The sequence below is a fragment of the Lipophrys pholis genome, assembly GCF_963383615.2.
Source record: "Lipophrys pholis genome assembly, chromosome: 17".
NCBI lineage: Eukaryota > Metazoa > Chordata > Actinopteri > Blenniiformes > Blenniidae > Lipophrys > Lipophrys pholis.
In genome coordinates this window covers 13,453,514-13,471,983 of record NC_137643.1, presented here as the reverse complement: position 1 = coordinate 13,471,983, position 18,470 = coordinate 13,453,514, and the positions used below count along the sequence as shown (strand labels likewise).

Here is an 18,470-nt window from a genome sequence, read left to right as displayed (position 1 = left end):
TATCAGAACTTGATATGGAAGAATTCACTGGGACATGCATTCAAAATCTGAAAAACCTGGGACAGTGGTGCCATGCTTGACAAAATGTGGTGGATATTTAGACACAGCACGTGACCTTTTATAAAGATCAACCTGCACATGTTACCCCGGGAGCCATCCTGTCACGGGGCAATAAACCTGCTCATAGGATGTGACATTATATAAATGAGACGTGAGATTGCTCTTAGGTACAACATTACCATATTTTGTTTATCAGGCCAGATATCGTATCGAGAAGTGACCCGTGAATATCAGACCTTCAGAGTTTGGTTTTGGCTTTGAATACTTGAGTAAAATGTCTGTAGCTTCACAGAGATGCAACAATCTGTCATTAATTCAGCGGTAACAGGTTATAAAGCACCGTTCTGCTCATCTCCCCCCGAGCCCTTTGTGGTGAGGCGCCTGTAAAAACCTGAAGGGTCACGTCAGGTAACACACAGTTTATAAATGACTGTGTGGTTTCCAGGCTCAGCTGGAAATTGACTCTTCTTTCAAGTTCCCCCCTGTCAGCCTTTCCAAGTCTGTCTGAAGCTGCCTGACTGCTGCGAGCATCCTTAACTCCATTCAAACCTTCAAGCTACATTTCCATTAAACCCCAGATTCATGGTTAGTGTTGCTGTGAAAGCCTTTCAGCTCTGCACACTCTGAGAAAGATACTCTTTGTTAACTCGCCGTGTCCACAGAGAATAGACGCCACGAATCAGATCTGGGTTGTTTTTCACATGCTCTCCGCTCCAAAGTTAACTATTTCTATGTGTGAAATATAATGGGGGGGGGGAAAAGGCTGTGGAATTCTTCCACACAAAGACTCACTGACATTGTTATGAGGCGTTTTTTTGCATGAGAAAAAAAAAAAACAGGGCAAATATGCAAAAACTGAGTGAGGCGCAGATTTAAATACCCAGCATGGGGTGTTTGGCAGCGTGAACTGCCGTTGAGTTTTATGTATTCGACATGGAAAATAGGTCAGCTGTTAGTGCGAAACGCAGCAGCATCAGAATAAATGATGTAAACGATTTGTGGAGTGAAAACAATGTGCAGAGAAAACGCTTAAAGGGCTAGGACGCCAACAGTCACATGTGGGGATGAGAGGACTTGTTTACTTTGTCTGCAAGAAGCTCAGTTCACGCTTCCGTAATCAGGACACGGACTTCTGGGCCCGGGTTCAATTCTGTTGAAGATTTTTCTATTACAAGGCCAAACTACACAGACCTGCCTCATTCTCCTCAATGGGCCCCATTGTGATGTCGGGTCAGTGAGACAAACCGCTTTTGAGCTGGATTGTGACAACAAGCTCGGTGTTCTGTACACTTTTGTCCCATCGAGACAATTAGTGACAGAATTTATTAGATCGCTGTGGTTTAAAGTAACTGCAGTAATTATAGTGCTGTTTGGGTGTTACAGAGTTAAATGAGAATTGCAGCTCTGGTTCCTTTTTCTATTAGACAAAGGTCACTCTTCAGTTTTTGATGATTCAACCTGTGACCATGTACAGAGCAGTGAGTTGATGAACATTCCCCCTCTGCTCCATATTTAGCCGTCACACTTATTTCCAATTTGTGATAACATGATGAGATGCATCTCTGTACATCTTGACACAATAAGACATTTGAGATAGAGAGGTGAGAGCCACTAAATTTTAAATAGGGATTCAGCTATAAATTTAGCCTATAACTACTGCTAAGTTGACAAGTATATCGTCTTGACCACCTGTTCTTATATTGAAAAAGAGCTTCCATGCACTATCGTGTCTTTGGTCCACTTTTAACTTTTAATGTTTCTGAAAATGTCAAGCTTCTGGTTTCTAAAGCTCTAACACTTTTTCTACGCACACAAAAGGCCTATTTCTCTCAAATATTGTTCACAAATGTGTCTAAATCGGTGTTAGAGTGCACTTCTTCTTTGCCGAGATAATCCGTCCCACCTCACTGGTGTGGCAGATCAAGGTGCTGATTAGACAGCAGGATTATTGCACAGGTGTGCCTGAGGCTGCAAACAATAAAAGCAAGGACACTCTAAAATGTTGCAGATGAATCACTTTAAATGCAGCTTTTAGTTTGAGCTCATTTTATATATTCACAGAGGATGTCCAAAGAATCATTAGAGGACAAAACATTTCATTTCTTGCAGACTCTCGATTCACACTTAAAATTCACCAACAAGTTTGAGCACACATTTGACCAGAAATGTCTGTTGAACATCCGTGTGATGTGTTTTCAGAGGTTGTAATAATAGTTGGTGAAAGGTGCCAGACTTTTTTACATGGTTGTTTGACCTGCGACAGCAAAGCAAGCTGGCTAACAAATTGTGTGCTCTGTGACATCAAACATCACGAGAGAAATTACAATACAGTTATGATTCGTTTGCTCAATGCGGATAATACAGCAGGTCAACAACTTACAAGACAACTGATGGTAATTAGCACCTAGCCTCCAAATACACAAGTGAAAATGGGCACGAGGAAGTCAAGGTCAGATCAGATATCAGGATTTTGAACGCTTAGTGGCATAAACATGGCTTCCAGGTTGCTGCATTTTTAATTATCATTTCTCACTTTTTCCTGAAGCTTTCTAAGCTTAATGAGAGTCGATCTGATCCGTGTCAAACAATTACCCCCAAAATAGTATTTTATATCAGGATTTATATTATTTTCTTATTTTCCATATCAAATGGATTCCTTTTCTCTTCCTGTAAAGCAATGGAAGAGATTAAAGTCTTTGGATTAGAAATACAAAACTATACAGAAAGCATTTAGTTCTTAGTCTTTCAATCTGATACCACACATTGTACAAACATGCATGTATCCAGCAAAGAGTCTAAAAAGTGGTTTATTTCATTACAGTATATCTGTGGGATGATAAACACCTCTGAGTTGATGTGTATGTGGCTTTTCCAATAAAGGAGCGTAACACTTTTTCTGTAAAGACACAAACATTTACCTACATTTAGAACGTGCAGTTTAGATATCTGTCTTTTAGGAATTGACATATCTGATGTTTGGTGAATTTATGAATATTGTTTTCCCATTCACAGTTGATGGAAAACTATATATATATATTTATATTTATTTATTTTTACTTAACTAACAGTGGTACAAATTCTGGGCATGTTTCTAGTCTTTCACATGATGGACACACAAATCATTCTCAATCAAAATTTATACACGTAGTCATCAGTAACTTACAGGCAACCAAAATCTGAGTGCTATCTCACTGCAAAAAGAGCAGACCAGAACAAAGAAAAGTGAAGGAGAAATGTCAAACATTCACAGCTTTCAATTTCTCCAATCAAACAATTTACTGTTCTTCTCGTTCTGTTTTTCTTCTGAAGGTTGCTCGGACATTATAGGCTTGCTTTAGATGAGACTTTGTGTTCCCGGAAACTGTAATGACATTTCTCACCGTGTTCTAACATTCTATTGACAAATAAACAAATAACAGATTAATTATGAACATTGCTGACAGCAGAAATAATGATAGACAACATTTGTCCTGGATGCTCAGCGGGTAACAATCCTTTTCCAATTCAAATCAAGTTTTGACTCTCCAAAGTATGAATGTTGGTGCACCGAGTACTCCAAGTGCTTCACAGAGTACCGAGAGAAAACAGGTTTTCTCAAAATATCTGAAATGTGTTGTTTATTTCTAAGGTTTTCTGAAATGTATTATCAGTGTCCTGTCAGCCAGAATTAATGGTGAACTTTGTATGTGGGACATTAATTGGATTTCTGTGTGTAACACCATGATGGATCACGGCACTAAGGGCTAAATAATAGAATTATTATATAACAGTCACTTACAGTAACTGTATAATAATGGATATCATTCCGATACCAACTGGATTTGTTTCACATGCACATAAATCCAGTGTCAAATTGTCTCAGCAAAATAATGAGAATTGAGAATATGCCTGTTGAAAGCATGAGGATCTGCTGCTTGTAGTATCAGTGGAGTTGTTAGGAAAAGAAAGAAACTGTGTTCTCCTTTACCTTTGTTGCTGATCAATACAGATTTACCTCAACACGCATTACTCAAACAAAATGTACAGCTGGGAAAACATAAACATGTGTTTCAACAATGTGATATATTTGTGCGGTTTTAGATACCAGGGGTATGTTTTTACGTTTTCACCATCAGGCTCAACTTGGATTGCGTCTTGCTTTCTCTTTTATGACGGGATGATGAGGCCACATGCACGACTTGGCTCCATTTCAAGTAAATTGACTTTGGTGTTTACATTTCCCCAACTGGCAGCTGCTAATGCGATTGAAATCTTAGCGATCCACATATGCTGCGGCAATTATGCGCGCTTCACTTACGATCACTGTCAGTTGGATTAATATTGCCACAAGCTGCTGTTTACATGGGCTCTGCCTCACTCGCATTGCAGCGTGGCCACATGTTGACTTGCATGTAAATGTGGATGTCTGCTGGAACCATTCAGTGGTCACCGGAGGAGAGACAGGCAAAACCAAAATAAGGTGCTTTCATAAAGGATTTTGAGAAAAGAAAAATTTGTCGGGGGGAAAAATGCATGACGTTACAGCATTTGCACAAGATTGATGGCGCGAGAATGACGAGTTGTGTTCATGTGTCTCTTTGTGTGACGTTCAGGTGCAGGCGGCTCTGAAGAGACAGTGGATGCAGTACAAGACCGAGTGGGGTCAGATAAGGAAGGACCACTGCTCCATGCGCTCCACGTCATACACGGCCACCTCCATCACTGAGGTGCCAGCCTTCATGTACCCTCACGATTGCAACGACGAACACGTGAACGGGCGCCACACGGATGACTCTGAACTGGTGGCGCTAAAATCCGGAGACACATTTGCTTGAATCACACTCAGGACGAAGTGTGTGAAGCAATGGAAACAGCCGAAGAAGAGAAACAGAGCGACGGGGAATGTACAGTCAGAACAGAAATTCAATTTGTTTTGCCCGCCATGTCTCAGCGAGTGAATCTCTAGCTGTTGCTGGTTGGTTGAGCCCAGGAGGATGATACGGGTCTGGACACACAGAGCTCATCGAGGCTTTCTATTACAGTCTGAGGCTGCTTTGTGAGAACTTTCTGAAGCTGCTATACTGCACGTGCACGCTCGCAGTGGCGGAGGCGCTGGTGTAGAAGGTGATGACGGCGAATGCAACACTGGTGATAGTAGCATTTATGGGGTGGGGGTGTGTGAAGACGATGGCGGTGATTCTGAAGACGAAGAAAAAATTCCTGACCTCACCTATACCAAAGGGTCGTGTTTGTTGGTCAGAGCCACGAGGGCGCACGATATCCACCTGAGCACAGGCGTGGAACCATTTAGCAAAACACACAGACACTTAGTCAACAAATCACACAAAGCTGAAAGTATGTGCCATGGAAAAGACCTTCTGAGCTTGGAGCTCTGGAACTATGTACATACTATATGTTTACCATGTATGATTTAAAAAAAAAAAGTGTGTTCAAACGTTCAAAAATGAATATATTTTCTTTTTAATCTCGCCAGTTACCAAGTACGGTATTTGCTAAGTGTACGTCCTGTGATGCTGCATTCCCGACTGCTTTCTTGTTTTTGCAGTTGCTGTATTTGTGCTGATGCTGAAGATCGCAGGGCTGAGAGGTACATGAAGAAGTACACAAATAAAAATCTTTATTTTGAGGTTATCACCCGCAAGAGTTGTTTCACTGTGTTTTCAGTAAACACGCTGTCAGTCGTTCTGACAAAGAGCTTGTTCTCAACCATCTTTTGAAAATGCCCAGTAGTCTCACTTCTGCTCTTAAAGATTCGTCACACACACACACACACACACACACACACACACACACACACACACACACACACACACACACACACACACACACACACACACACACACACACACACACACACACACACACACACACTTAAGCATTTGTTAAGTAATCAGTGCAGAAAGAAGCTCATATCCCTGTTGATGGAAAGAGTAAAGTCAATAACGTCCTGAAGGCATGCTCACATTGCTCTCGGTCTTCACCTTTAAATTATTAGTATTTTCATTTAGAATATGCACAGTCTTTTCATGGTTGTACAATTTAAAAAGGTTTTTTGAAGCTTTAATAGTCTTTACAACTTTTATTTTGGGGATAACAGAGGAGATAGTAAAGCTTCTGGCTGCTCACACTCTTAACAGAGAATAGACATTTCTAGTGTTGTTCATTATGATTCGTTCATAAGAAAACAATCTTGAGATTATATTTAGTAATACTTATAGTAACCCCCATGAGGGTGAAGCTGTAGCACAGTCTTAACTGTCAAATCAGACCTTGTGATTTAAAACGTCTTAAAGGTCTTTAATGGGGCTGCAATTCATCTCCAAAGTTACAGTCAAACTGCTTCAAGGATTCAAACTATCAATAATAACCATTCAGCATCAAGGTGTGATTCCTCCAGTGAAACTGTGCAGTTTGATCTTGATTAAAAATGATAAACCAACCTTCAAACAGAAGTCGTTTAAAGGAACGACAGCCTGAGCTGTGTTATTCCCCCTCAGGCTAATAATCAGAATGGATTGATGGAAACACCTTTGCAGTCAAACAAATAATCTCGTGAAAATTTTTCAATAAACTAATTTCAACATCACAGAGACGTTTTGAAAACTTTTAAAATCTTTGAGAAAGACACATGAAGGCCAATCGAAGAGCTGAAGGTCATGAGAAGAAAGTACAGCTGCTAATACCTCATTGTCAGAATAAGAAATTCAAACAAGTGGACGCAGTTCAATCTGAATATCTGAATCCAATAAAATCACAAGATATTTTTGTTACTCTGGGATATTTCTGTTTTAGGGAAGTTGCAAAAACAGGTAACATTTAAATGCCGTTATTGTCAGCTTCATTGTATTTATCAGCAGCACGTGCGCACAGATCTTGAGGTATTCTTATCACCGATGAACTAAACTATTGTAACGTTTCTTTTTTATTATGACGCTTGAGATATTTAGAGGGCTTCAGCAAGCAACTGAACACATGCTTTTTCCACGGCCCTACATGATACGACAGAGCACGGGCATAAGTTGTACAGCACATGTTGACCTTTACCGCAGGTGCATTCTCTTATAGAGCGATGAGCCGGTCAACAAAGACTACAAAAGGAGCTATTTTTACACATATAGTGGAGATTTATTGGAACACGTTGTGGCTGTAAATAAAATCATATTGAATGCAGGGATGGAGCTGGCAATGCAGGAGCCACACGGGCTGAACCAAGTCCTAGCGCGTAACAACACTCAACAATCCTCTCATTTTTATTTCTCCTTTGAATGAGACACATCGTGAACCATTGCAAGGACAAATTCAAGAACCTTTTTTTTTTTTTTTTAAAGAAGTATGAGAGTGACAATCATGATGGTCCCTGGTGGGAGAAAAATGTGTGTTATTGTTTATTCAAGCATGAAATTCATGCTTTTTATGGTCATTTGTCTAGATCTGGAACATATTATAAGGTCTATCATTAGTCTTTTGTTGTTGTTTGTTTATGTCGATACTTGTGTAAATAAGAGCAGACACTGTGTTCATAACAGATTCTTGCACTGTGACATTTTCTTCTCTATTTTTGTTACCTTCCTGTTGTTTCTTTCGGCCTGTTTGTCTGAATTGCTTCCTCTTGGCTCTCATCTGAAAAGCTGATATAAAAAAAGAAAAAGAAAAGAAAAGAAAACTACTTTGCAAAAACCAAACTGATGTTTCTTTTCCTCTTTTACCTCTTGTTTTCTTTCTGCGAGTCATTCAGCACAAGAATACACACATGAAAGATCCTCTGGTGTCGCTCTTTATTTCCTGAGCAAACTGAAATCACAATGGCGAGCAGCAACATGTGTTTGGAGAGCGGACGAGAAGATGAAAGAATTCAGAGGAGGGGGGAAATGGACAATTTGCCGCGCTTAATGACTTGATGATGGAAGAAAAATGTAACGTTGTTTTGTTAAAATGCTTTGAAGAGATTACGGCGTCGAAAGTAAAAGTTATTTTTCCCAACAAACTTTGTTTTTCGAGAGATTCGCCGTCGCTGTCTGATGAGTCAGCCGCTCCGACACTATTCTCGTCACTGTTGCAGGGTTGAGAGAGTTTGAATAACGAGTGCACCGAGGACACAAAGGAAGTCTTACCCCATTTTACTGTCTTGCTTGGTGTTTTCGCCGAGCGCTGCGGCGCCTCGCAAACCCTGTTGTTGTTTAGTTTCTTTTTTCACTTTGGCAGAAGGAAAAAAAAAAAAGTTTTGTCTGAGGGTTCATCTCAGAGATGGATGTCTGTTCACATTCGACTGCATTTTATGGTTATTATCACCCACAAAAAGGCAGTTGTCTTTTTTATAAGAATATATTTCACGTTTTATGCAGGCAGCTACTGTATAAGTCACAATTTCAAGCTCTACTGGATCCTAATGGTACTGCCATGACAGAAACAAGGCCCCATCCTCCTGCAAACTCACAACTTCTTGGAGAAAAATATGATCATAGATGCGTATGGATTGTTATTCCTCTGAAAAATACTGTCCTGCACTCTGCAACAGAGCCAATTCATCAGGAAACAGCCCATGCAAGACCGGAAATTCTATGCAAACTGCTTTCAATTCAAGGGCAGATGAAGGAGTTTTGTAGAGATGGCAAAAGAAGTGCTAATTCAACCAATGTACTGTACTCAAGTAGAATCAGAAAGTAGTGTTTTTAATTGTAATAATGAGAGTGGAGGTGAGAGTTGCTGGTGTTTATGCCTCTATGAGAATAGAGCTATTGTTATGGCACCCTGTGAATTTGGAGTAATGAAAAATAGTAAAGCTAATATTTATTATTGATTAAAAATATTGTTTCAGTACTGAGCAATTTAATTAAAACTACTAAATAATTACTCATTGGTAACTAATAAATGTAATGAAGACTGTGGCGTGTGTTCGGCTTCATTACAACACAGTGGATCCTGTGATTTGCATGTTTGACGGAACAAGAGTTAGCCACAGTAATGAGCCAGTTTTGAAAATGCAAAGAGTAGAAGAAGTGAAACGAGAGGATGGAGAGCAAATTTGAAAAACAAAAAGGATCTACAGCAAAAAAAGACAAAAAAAACATTCTTTGTTTATTCTCATCTCTGGAGTTTTGCAATGATTCACACTACAATGAGGTTTGAAGATCATCTTTATCTTCAGGGAACCACCTGCTGTGGTGGGTTTTTTTTTGGTTGATTCAGTGGAAGAATAAAAAATGGAGACGGAGCCTATAAATTGCAGTTTCTGTCTTGGGAGCATGTTGGCCTGGGAAGCTTCGACATTTGGCCACTTCATGCTGTCCACCACGTTCCCTGACAGGAACAATCTCACAGCACACTGGACCAAACCCATTGCATGTCATGTGTGCTCTGCGACGGGCAGCACAGTGAATCATGCGACTGGTTTTGCTCAGCGGGGCTGAAATGAGGAATGACAGCGCTCCACGCTGAGACCTTCATCTCTCCGCTCTGGAACAAGACTTGAAATGTCTTCGTCTTTCAGGATGACTGGAAAACACTGTGTCAACAAAACTGCTCAGATCACTGCCGGCCAAGATGGCCGCTTCTTTTCCCGTCCCAGTTCCACCATGTGAGCGTCTTAGACTGAGCACGAAACCACTTTTCATTTTCACTTTACTCGAGATTCGTTCGTTACAGCTTACACGCAATCACTCAAATAGCAGTTTTATTCTTCTGGATGTCACAGCAGCTTTTCTGGTTCATTTTCCGTACTGGGCCACAGTCCACCGCAGCTTTGACGGTCACGGTTCACGAGCAAACATGCCTCGGCCACCGAGAAACCAGAGAATGTGGAAATGGAAACCAGAGAATGTGGAAATGTAGGCTCAGATTCTTGTGTTTGACCAGCAGGGTAATGAATGCAACAGGTATCCAAAATGTATTCAGAGGACAATGACAGACAGAGGTTACACTAAAATTTACTGTTCTCATATATGCAGTTCAAGTTGGTTTTTCTGTTGTTCATTTTGTAAATTTTTTTCGATTTCGCCCTGTAACATTTGTTCTGGAAAGAGCAGAAAAATCTGTAATAAACCTTCATTCATGTTTCTTACATACACTGCTTCTCCTAATGTACAAAAATAATAACAATAATCATGGGCGGCCACAATACGGTGCAAAATAACAGTGTGATGTGACCACTACAACACCAAGGGCTCATAAGAGGCTGGGAGTATGTTATCAAAACCATTAAACGGTAAACAAAATATACCAGTAAGTTCAATAGTTTGTATAAATTTGAAGATAAATCGAGGCTTAAGTTATGCATTAAATGTGCTAAGAATATCAAATATGTCTGCAGTATTCCAGCAATATCTGGATATAATCCTAATTAGGAAAAATGTGCTCACTGTCCAATCTTATTAAATTGTGGTGCTGTTGATGCCTGTGAATTGGCTTTGAGTCCATCACAATAAAACCTGAAGAATTGCTACAAGTAACAAGAATATTCAGAGATTAGGGACGTTCACAAAGGGTTCAGGTAGTTTTGACGAAATCTTTAAAAGCCTATATATATATATATATATATATATATATATATATATATATATATATATATATATATCCGGATCGCCTCCAAAATTTAATGGAATCTTTCATGTCCATCTGTGTTGAAAATTTTGACAAAATCCACGCAGTAGTTTGACGTAATCTTGCTAACAGACATATAAACAGATAAATATACGCCGATGATTTGAGTTCGTTCCCAGCCGACGTAATAACAATACACACACGTTAATGTATAGTGAGATTAGAAATGTGAATTGGACAAAATCAAAAAACGCTTGTTGTTGTCGAGAACCATGTGCAGATACTTTCCTATTTACCTGTTTATGTACTTCTGCTGCATATGAACTTGCTGCAGGGGCGTCTGTGTGGACTCTGTGGAAGCTCAGGATCATTTCAATTCTTATTGTATGCCTGAAGGCGACTCATCAGAAATATCTAAATGTTTCTGTTGTCGTCTATCTCGAGGAGATAAGCTGACTGCAAAATCAGTGCATGTGGAAGATTTTTGTATTTCATGGAAATGTCAGGATCCGTCAGTATGTTTCAACATATTGGAGGATAATGGGCGAGAAACGGACCCCCCCATTGTGTTCATGACCGCCGCTTCAAAGAAAATCTAATCAGAATCTCCTCTCACTCATGGACTAATCTCAGCCATCGCCTCGATCTGCCCATGAGAGATAGGACGTTTGAGTCGTGGTGGGATTTAATAGCTGCGTTCAGCCGGCATAAATTTCAACTTTGTGCAAAGTATTGTGCTGAGCTGAAGGAGCATCATTCATAATCATCCTGCAACGCATAAATGTTCTTACTCTCATTAGCTCACATTTGGCGGACGATCCCCAGATGGATCTGACTAATTTCCAAAACCATCTTCTGCCCTCTGTTTTCCACACGATACGCTTCCGGCACCGTTTCACATTGTAAAATCATCTTCAATTTATTCACAAAGCTCAGAACAATCAGGATTCATATTGGAATTTTACATTACTCCTGACGATGCTCTCCTCCTCAGGAAATGAGCATCCTGGAGGAGTCCACGGAGAGCCGAGTCAAGATTATCTAATGAAATAACTGCTTCCAGATTACTTACAAATTATAATCCTAAATGAGCTCTGAAATGCTTTGATGTATTATGGAAAGACAATACTCTGCGTGACAATGACTTTGGTTTAAACTCATCACGATATGCCTTGCAGCAGTTCCCTCATCCACATGCATACCAATATTTACTCACAGATTCATGCGAGTGTCTTATTTTGAAGTGAAGCGGAGGATCGGGGGGTCCTGCGGGCATTGTGGTATCTGTAATTTGTACAGTCGCAGAAATAACAGAGAGGAAGTAAGTATATTTTTCTAACCTTCCAGAGAGAAAGCGGGGATTCATCTGCCAGTGCTCAAGGCTGCTGCACATTTTGCACGGCCCAGCCTCACGGAGCAGCTGAGTCACACCGCGGCAAAAGAAACCACCCGTCCAGTCGCAGAGACCAAAACCCTGCGAAGTGGAGGTGATATCAGCTCGAGCAACATTAAGACCCAAGACCTGTTTTCGTCTTGTTTGTCCAAATGGCAAAGAGGAGTCTGTCAGTCTGCCGGGGGCCAACAATGAATCTTCAAAGATAACGTCTCACTTACGTCTTTCTGCTCGCACTTGTTTCCTCGTTATACACTAATGAGATTTGTGAGGCGAATTATTAATTTTCAAAGCACCCGATAGAGTACATGCTGGGGTGCTTCAGAGGTTTTCCATTAAACATCTAATTTATTTCTGCGTCTTGGGTCCCGCGTAGGCGAGTTGCCGTCAGATGTTTCAGCGTTTCACAAATGGAAGCAAAACCCAGAGTCAGAATCATGACGCAAACAAAGGCAAAGCAGTGTTCTGGAGCAGCGTGGAGGGTTTCTCCCGGTGGGGAGCCACAGAGTTTGGATTGGGGAGCACAAAAGAAAACAAAAACACTGAGATTGTATTTCCCTTGCATAATTCATTGAGAATAATTCTATTTCATTAAATTCAATTTTGTTTTATTTACATGTTGTCCATATTATACATTTGGATCTTGATCAAAAGAAACAAGCTGAAGGTAAAACCTTTATTCCAAAGCATGTGTGGCCTGGGAGTTGGCGTGAGGTCCTCTCTCACTTTAAAACCCCCCTGGTCTAATGAGGCAGAATGTTTGTGTGGACCTTCACTAAATGTACTGTAAGAAGATGTTACTGTACCGAAGTCATGGATTGTTCCCGCTGCATCACGTGTCTCACATATTCTGATGCATATTTCTCTCTCTTTCCCCAAAGGCTCTTCAAACAGAAGAGGTTTTTACTCAACGATGTGGATGCCTTCTCAGCATAAACACACCGTGTACTTTCACACAAACCAGGAACGCCGTATTTCATGATCTTTTTTTTTTTTTTTTAATACACCAGTGCGAGGACAAGCCTGTGAAAAGGCTTTTTCAAGCACCTCTTACCAAGCCCCTCAAAAACAAAAAAAAAAAAAGAAAAGAAAAAAAAGTTAATTTTCCACTTAGACCATGTTGACATCCAAATTCTATCACAATGTGCCTGACTGAAGCCACATTATACACCAGAGTGCATCATTTACCGAGACTGAAACTGTGCAGGAAAATAAAAGGTTCGCCGCGCCGCTCTGTCAGTCGGCCTGATCCTACTCAAATAAAATACAAGCAGCTATTACTTTTAAGTCACAAATTTCAACATGTACTGCTCAGAAAAGACGGTCATGTGCCAGAGGGGTAATTCTCGGCCACAAAAAAAACCAGCCAAGAAAGCCCCAAAGTGCTTAAAGTTAGGGGACCACAGAGCCTTGTTAAATGCCGGGTTGGCGGCCAAACGTCCCCCTTCCATGGGCAAGCTGTGCTGTTGGATTTTCCACGGCTCTCAAAGCGTTTTATGAGGGGTCTCAGCACAGCAGGAGCAGCACTGACTTATTTCTGTTTTACTATCCCTGCAGTGCAAATTTGTAGTGAGGTTTCAGCAGCCGCAGCTTTCAGAGGTGTTTGGAAAAATGCAACACGGTTTTGACATATTCGTAAATGCTGCATTCCTTTGTACATGAAACAATCCGAAAATACATCACAGTATCCATAACGTAAGCTATGGACCGCCCCCCCCCCCATGAGCATAAGGATATTAAGCAGGCCTTTAATGGTCTCCTTCATTCCTATGAAGGCGAGTTCATGATTTTCGATGACTTCTGTTGTGTCATATCATGAAAACTTCCAGACAAAATGATAAATGAGCAGAGGAACCAAATCTTTGAAGCATACCGTCTAACAGCTAAAGCTTTTTAAGTGTTTAAGACCACTTTTCCTATTTTACCAGTAAGTCATCAGTGCTCTAATTCTCCCAACTTGTTAAAATGGGTTCTACTGTAAGATATTCTGGTTGCAACATTAAATAAACTATTCAGCTGGTCATATTCAATTATTTTTTAAGAAGTAAATGTTTCTACTGAAATAAGAGGAAGAAACAGAGAAGTGCTTTCACTTTGATACGATGGCCACATGATTTCTATAAGGTCAGTTCTGCTGGTCTGTCATCAGTGGGACCCGTCTTCATGTTGGAGAAATACTGATTTTACCAGCTGCCATTTTGCTTTTGAGATTGTTTTGTTAAAATGAGTGTGTAAACAGTTCACAAGAGAAGAGAGCCACTTCAATTTGCGCAACTTTAAATAAGTGCATTTAATGAACCAAATATCCCTGCTGCAGTTTAAAAGTGGTTTCTAACTCTTAACAAATCAAGAGTAAAAGTCATGTGACACTAACCTCACAAATCACTCATACAGCGGTGGTCTAGTGAGGTAATGACTCCGTTTAGTAGCTGATCCTTTTCCTCGTAAACCAAACAGCCCTAGAAATCATACCCTTCAATAAAAAATAAAATCCAGTGAATCGTACATTGAGAACGTCACTATCAACTCTCACACTCAAGGTGGAAAAATGCTTGTAATAGCAAAAAGCAGAAAAGGCTGCAATTTCCGGAACATTTTACATTTAAACATTTAAACTGTGCTAACTTTTATTGATGAATGCTTCCCAAGGCATGCTGGGAAACTCCACCTCTCAACACTACATCACGGTCTAACACAAAGTTGTGAATTTAAGCATCGTGCTGAGATCCAGTTAAAGATGTAATAATTATTAATAGCAGTTAATATTAAAAAGTCTTACTTGTTGCCATAAACATGTACTATGGAAGAGGTCTTGTTGGTTTTGGACTGTAGCTCATCTCATATGAGCTGTCGAAATTAAATCATTCAGTCGTAAAAAATGTGTGTTTGGAATAATAATAAATATTCCATTCAAACTGTATTTTTTTCTTTTCTTTTCTTTTTCCCCACAATTACAAGAAATGGAACCCTAACCTTAATGAAAGGGAAGTACAGCACGGGAACAACTGAAAACCAAGAGCTTTTCAGTTTTTTTTATCACGAGCAACATCTCAGTATCCATGAATCAACTGTAAAGTTTTATTAAGTTCTGGATCACACTGATCCAATCCCAGCTAACAGAGCATGACAACCCAGTAGATACGTACAACCTAAATAGGTTTCCAGTCCAAGATGCACAATATGACCATGTGAAATAAACACATCACTGAAGCCAAGTGGCGAGTTTACAGTATAGACACACACACACACACACACACACACACACACACACATATATATATATACTATATATATACGGGCACCGTGCACACACACTCATGTTTGACCTTTGACAGACAGCGTACGCTGTTAGTTACCTTCAGATCAATTCATGTCAATTTGGCTGCAAGTCAAGACATTTGCTAACAAGATAGCAGATTAAATGAGAATAGAGCAAAGAATCTGTGTTCACGATGGAAACACACAGACTGAACTCTGCAGTGAAACAACAGCAGCATGGCGTTGTAGCGCGAGACGAGACGAGACAAGACTTCAATCACAAACATCCAGTGTATGGGAAAGCAAGAAATTTAAGTTTAAGACTCCAAGAGAACAAATACGATGCACTCTGGGAAACATTGGGACACGTACCTCACAAACGGTGATAACCTGTGTTCGTGATTTATGGTTTATGAAAATAATATTCTTATCTTATAGTCTCTGGTATTGTGCTCCCATCCTCTCAATCGTTTGTTCTCAATACCATAATACATTTGTTATTGTTTGCATTTGTTTTTGTGTTTAGCTACTGTTTGTATATATATATATATATATATATATATATATATATATATATATATATATATATTGAACAAGAAAATGAACAATCAATTAAAAAAACACACATTTGTATGGAAAAAAATAAACAAAAAAACAAACGAATTACAGAAAATATACATATTTACACTCATTTACAATGGATTATGTTGCCTTGCAGTGTTAATTATTAATTAATAGGTTGTAATGGGTATGAATGAGTAATTCTTGTCTCACTTTCTTCAAATGTAATTAGTTTCTGTCAAAGAAAGGTCTCGAAGGTCAGCCTACAGTTTTGGGGTTATTATTGTCATTTCAAAGAAGCGATAAAATCATTTTATTGCTTCTTCTAAAATGACTCCTTCAAAAGATCCAGTTTAGCTTGAGCAATGAAACAGGAAAACAACCAGAGTGCTTTCAGTGCTCCGAGGACAAATAAAACAAACAAAGGAAAAACAGGCCACACACTTCCAGGTATTTCAAGTTCTGAGGCTGCACACGCTTAAAAGGATGTGTGTGTTACCGCCTCGGGGTAATATTCCTCACCAGGCCAGGAGGGGGGACAGACAACCACTTTCCACATGAGATAAGGTATTGTTTACCGCCATCCCATCCCGCCTGTGGCTGACACACATACCTGTATCACCTCTCAGGCTCAGATAGCTCTGAGGTGGCTCACTTCAAAAGTCTCAAGATGACTGCCGAAGTGGAAGATTAACATCAACAGGCCCCACGAAGGAAGGCTCAACTATGAAAAAGAAGCGGCAGACAGACCGCCGCATCCTGAAGCGTTTGTCCAGACACTTCTGTTCAAAGGAGGCGACGGAGACAGACACTTGAATCAAATAGCTATTCCTCCTTTTTGTTTTTTTTTATTCCCTCCTTCACATAGAAGTATAAAACAAAACAGTGGATGAAAGTAGTGCAGCAAATATAACCCAGCATGTACATATAACCCATATTTCTATTTCAATAACTGCATCAAATAGTTCAAATATATAGAGTTGATACTGAATATACAACTCACTGTTTTGTCCTCACGATGTCCTCACATCTGACATAAAGCACATTGTGGTTTTTTTTATTCTCTATAAACTTGCCACATGGTTTCATTTCAATAAAGCCTCAAATGATCTAATATTGCAACATAAACAAGAGATCGGGAGGAGAAATCCCCTTAAAGAGATCCGGATTTATCTGCACTCTTAAAACATTATCCAGCTTTAATTGCGCTGGTGCTTCACTATGAATAAACTACTAATGTAATTTATCAGACTCAGAGTTGATTGTATACGGAACAAGAAAAAAAATCTACAAATAAAAGGATGAGAATCTTAACTAAGATATTCAGGAGTTATTGCAATTTGCACCCCAAATAATGAAATTACTGCAAAAAAGCGCACTCAATTTCACCCGCACGAGGGTCAAAGATTAGGATTCGCTTGTGTTTTGCTGGTGATGCAAATAAATTGTACTGTTTCCAAGTTTGTTTGAGTTTAAAATGACATGTGACATCATGGAGTTGAAGGCGTTGGTGGAGAAACGTATCAAACATATTGGAACGTTACAGCAGAAAAAAAACAAACTGAATTTGGCCAAAAAAGAAAATACCCTATAATAAACGTGGAGATAGATTTCTGAAGAAATGCCTCTGACCACAATGAATAAAAGCAGCCTCTCGGCTAAAGGCTGAGTTGACTTTTCAAATACGATAAAAAACAGACTCAATGCAGGCGTTTTCAGACGGAGGATACCACAGTGCACCTTGTACACTTGTGATCTGGCGGGCATGCCAGATATTCCATTGTAATAAGGGCAAACATAAACTCCCAGGGTTCAAGGTTTGTGTCCATTTTTGCACATTTAGTAGATCGGGCCTATGGTCTTGTATGTTTGTAGTCCGTTTGTTGAGATTTTAAAAAGTCTGTCAAAAAGACTTTGCTGGATGGTTGCTGCAGTGTGAAGAAAGAGGGCCAAATCCCTGACCAGTGACCAATTGAAGACGAAGAAACATTTTCTTGTCTAAAACAATGGAAATGTAATTAAACTTAGAAGTCAAAAGTTCAACCTTCAGGCAGGACATGAACAGAGATACACAAACAGCCAGAGAGCGACGCAGAACTCTGCAGGCAGACCAACAACGACGCAGAGACGGACTGACGGCTTTAAATACACCGAGAGGCAGGGCTGATGAGACACAGCTGACAACAATCAAGGCAATCAAGGGGGAGAGGGAGCACAGAGGAGGGCAGAGATAAGAAATCAATGAACTCAGGACACGTTTACCCGGGTTTTCACAAAAACGGATCTTTCCCCCTCTACGTTTACAAAAAGCTGCGACTCACCACAAACAAATGATTCCTGAAAACTCCGGCCACAGCGGAGTTCTGCAGAAACTCCGTGTCTCCGGTTGCCTCTAGAGAGGAGTAGGAGGATATTCACGTCACAATTCGGGAAGTTGTGTTTTTTTTTTTTTTTTCCAGGATTCTGATTGGCTATCATATCTTCATGCTTCTGGTTACACTGCCCCCTACAGGTTTGGCATGCTCGTAGTAGCTCTGAGCCGGGTGTATAATCCGTGTCAGTGAAGATTTTTGGGGGAAACGTAAAAGGGGAAATTTTTGGAAGCCTCCTGGAAGAATTCTGCCTCAGAATTTCGCCGCCGTGTCAATTTATACTCGCCCAG

General features: G+C 40.0%; 1 protein-coding gene across 1 annotated transcript in view; it reads left to right on the top strand.

Moving 5' to 3' along the window:
* Window positions 1-5,699, top strand: part of calcr (calcitonin receptor) — a 55,220-nt gene extending 49,521 nt beyond the window's left edge. The window contains exon 22 of the mRNA XM_080484181.1: window positions 4,653-5,699. Coding sequence (XP_080340307.1) covers window positions 4,653-4,874 — 222 coding nt within the window. The 3' untranslated portion in view covers window positions 4,875-5,699. The remainder of the gene's footprint in view (window positions 1-4,652) is intronic.
* Window positions 5,700-18,470: the final 12,771 nt, after the last annotated feature.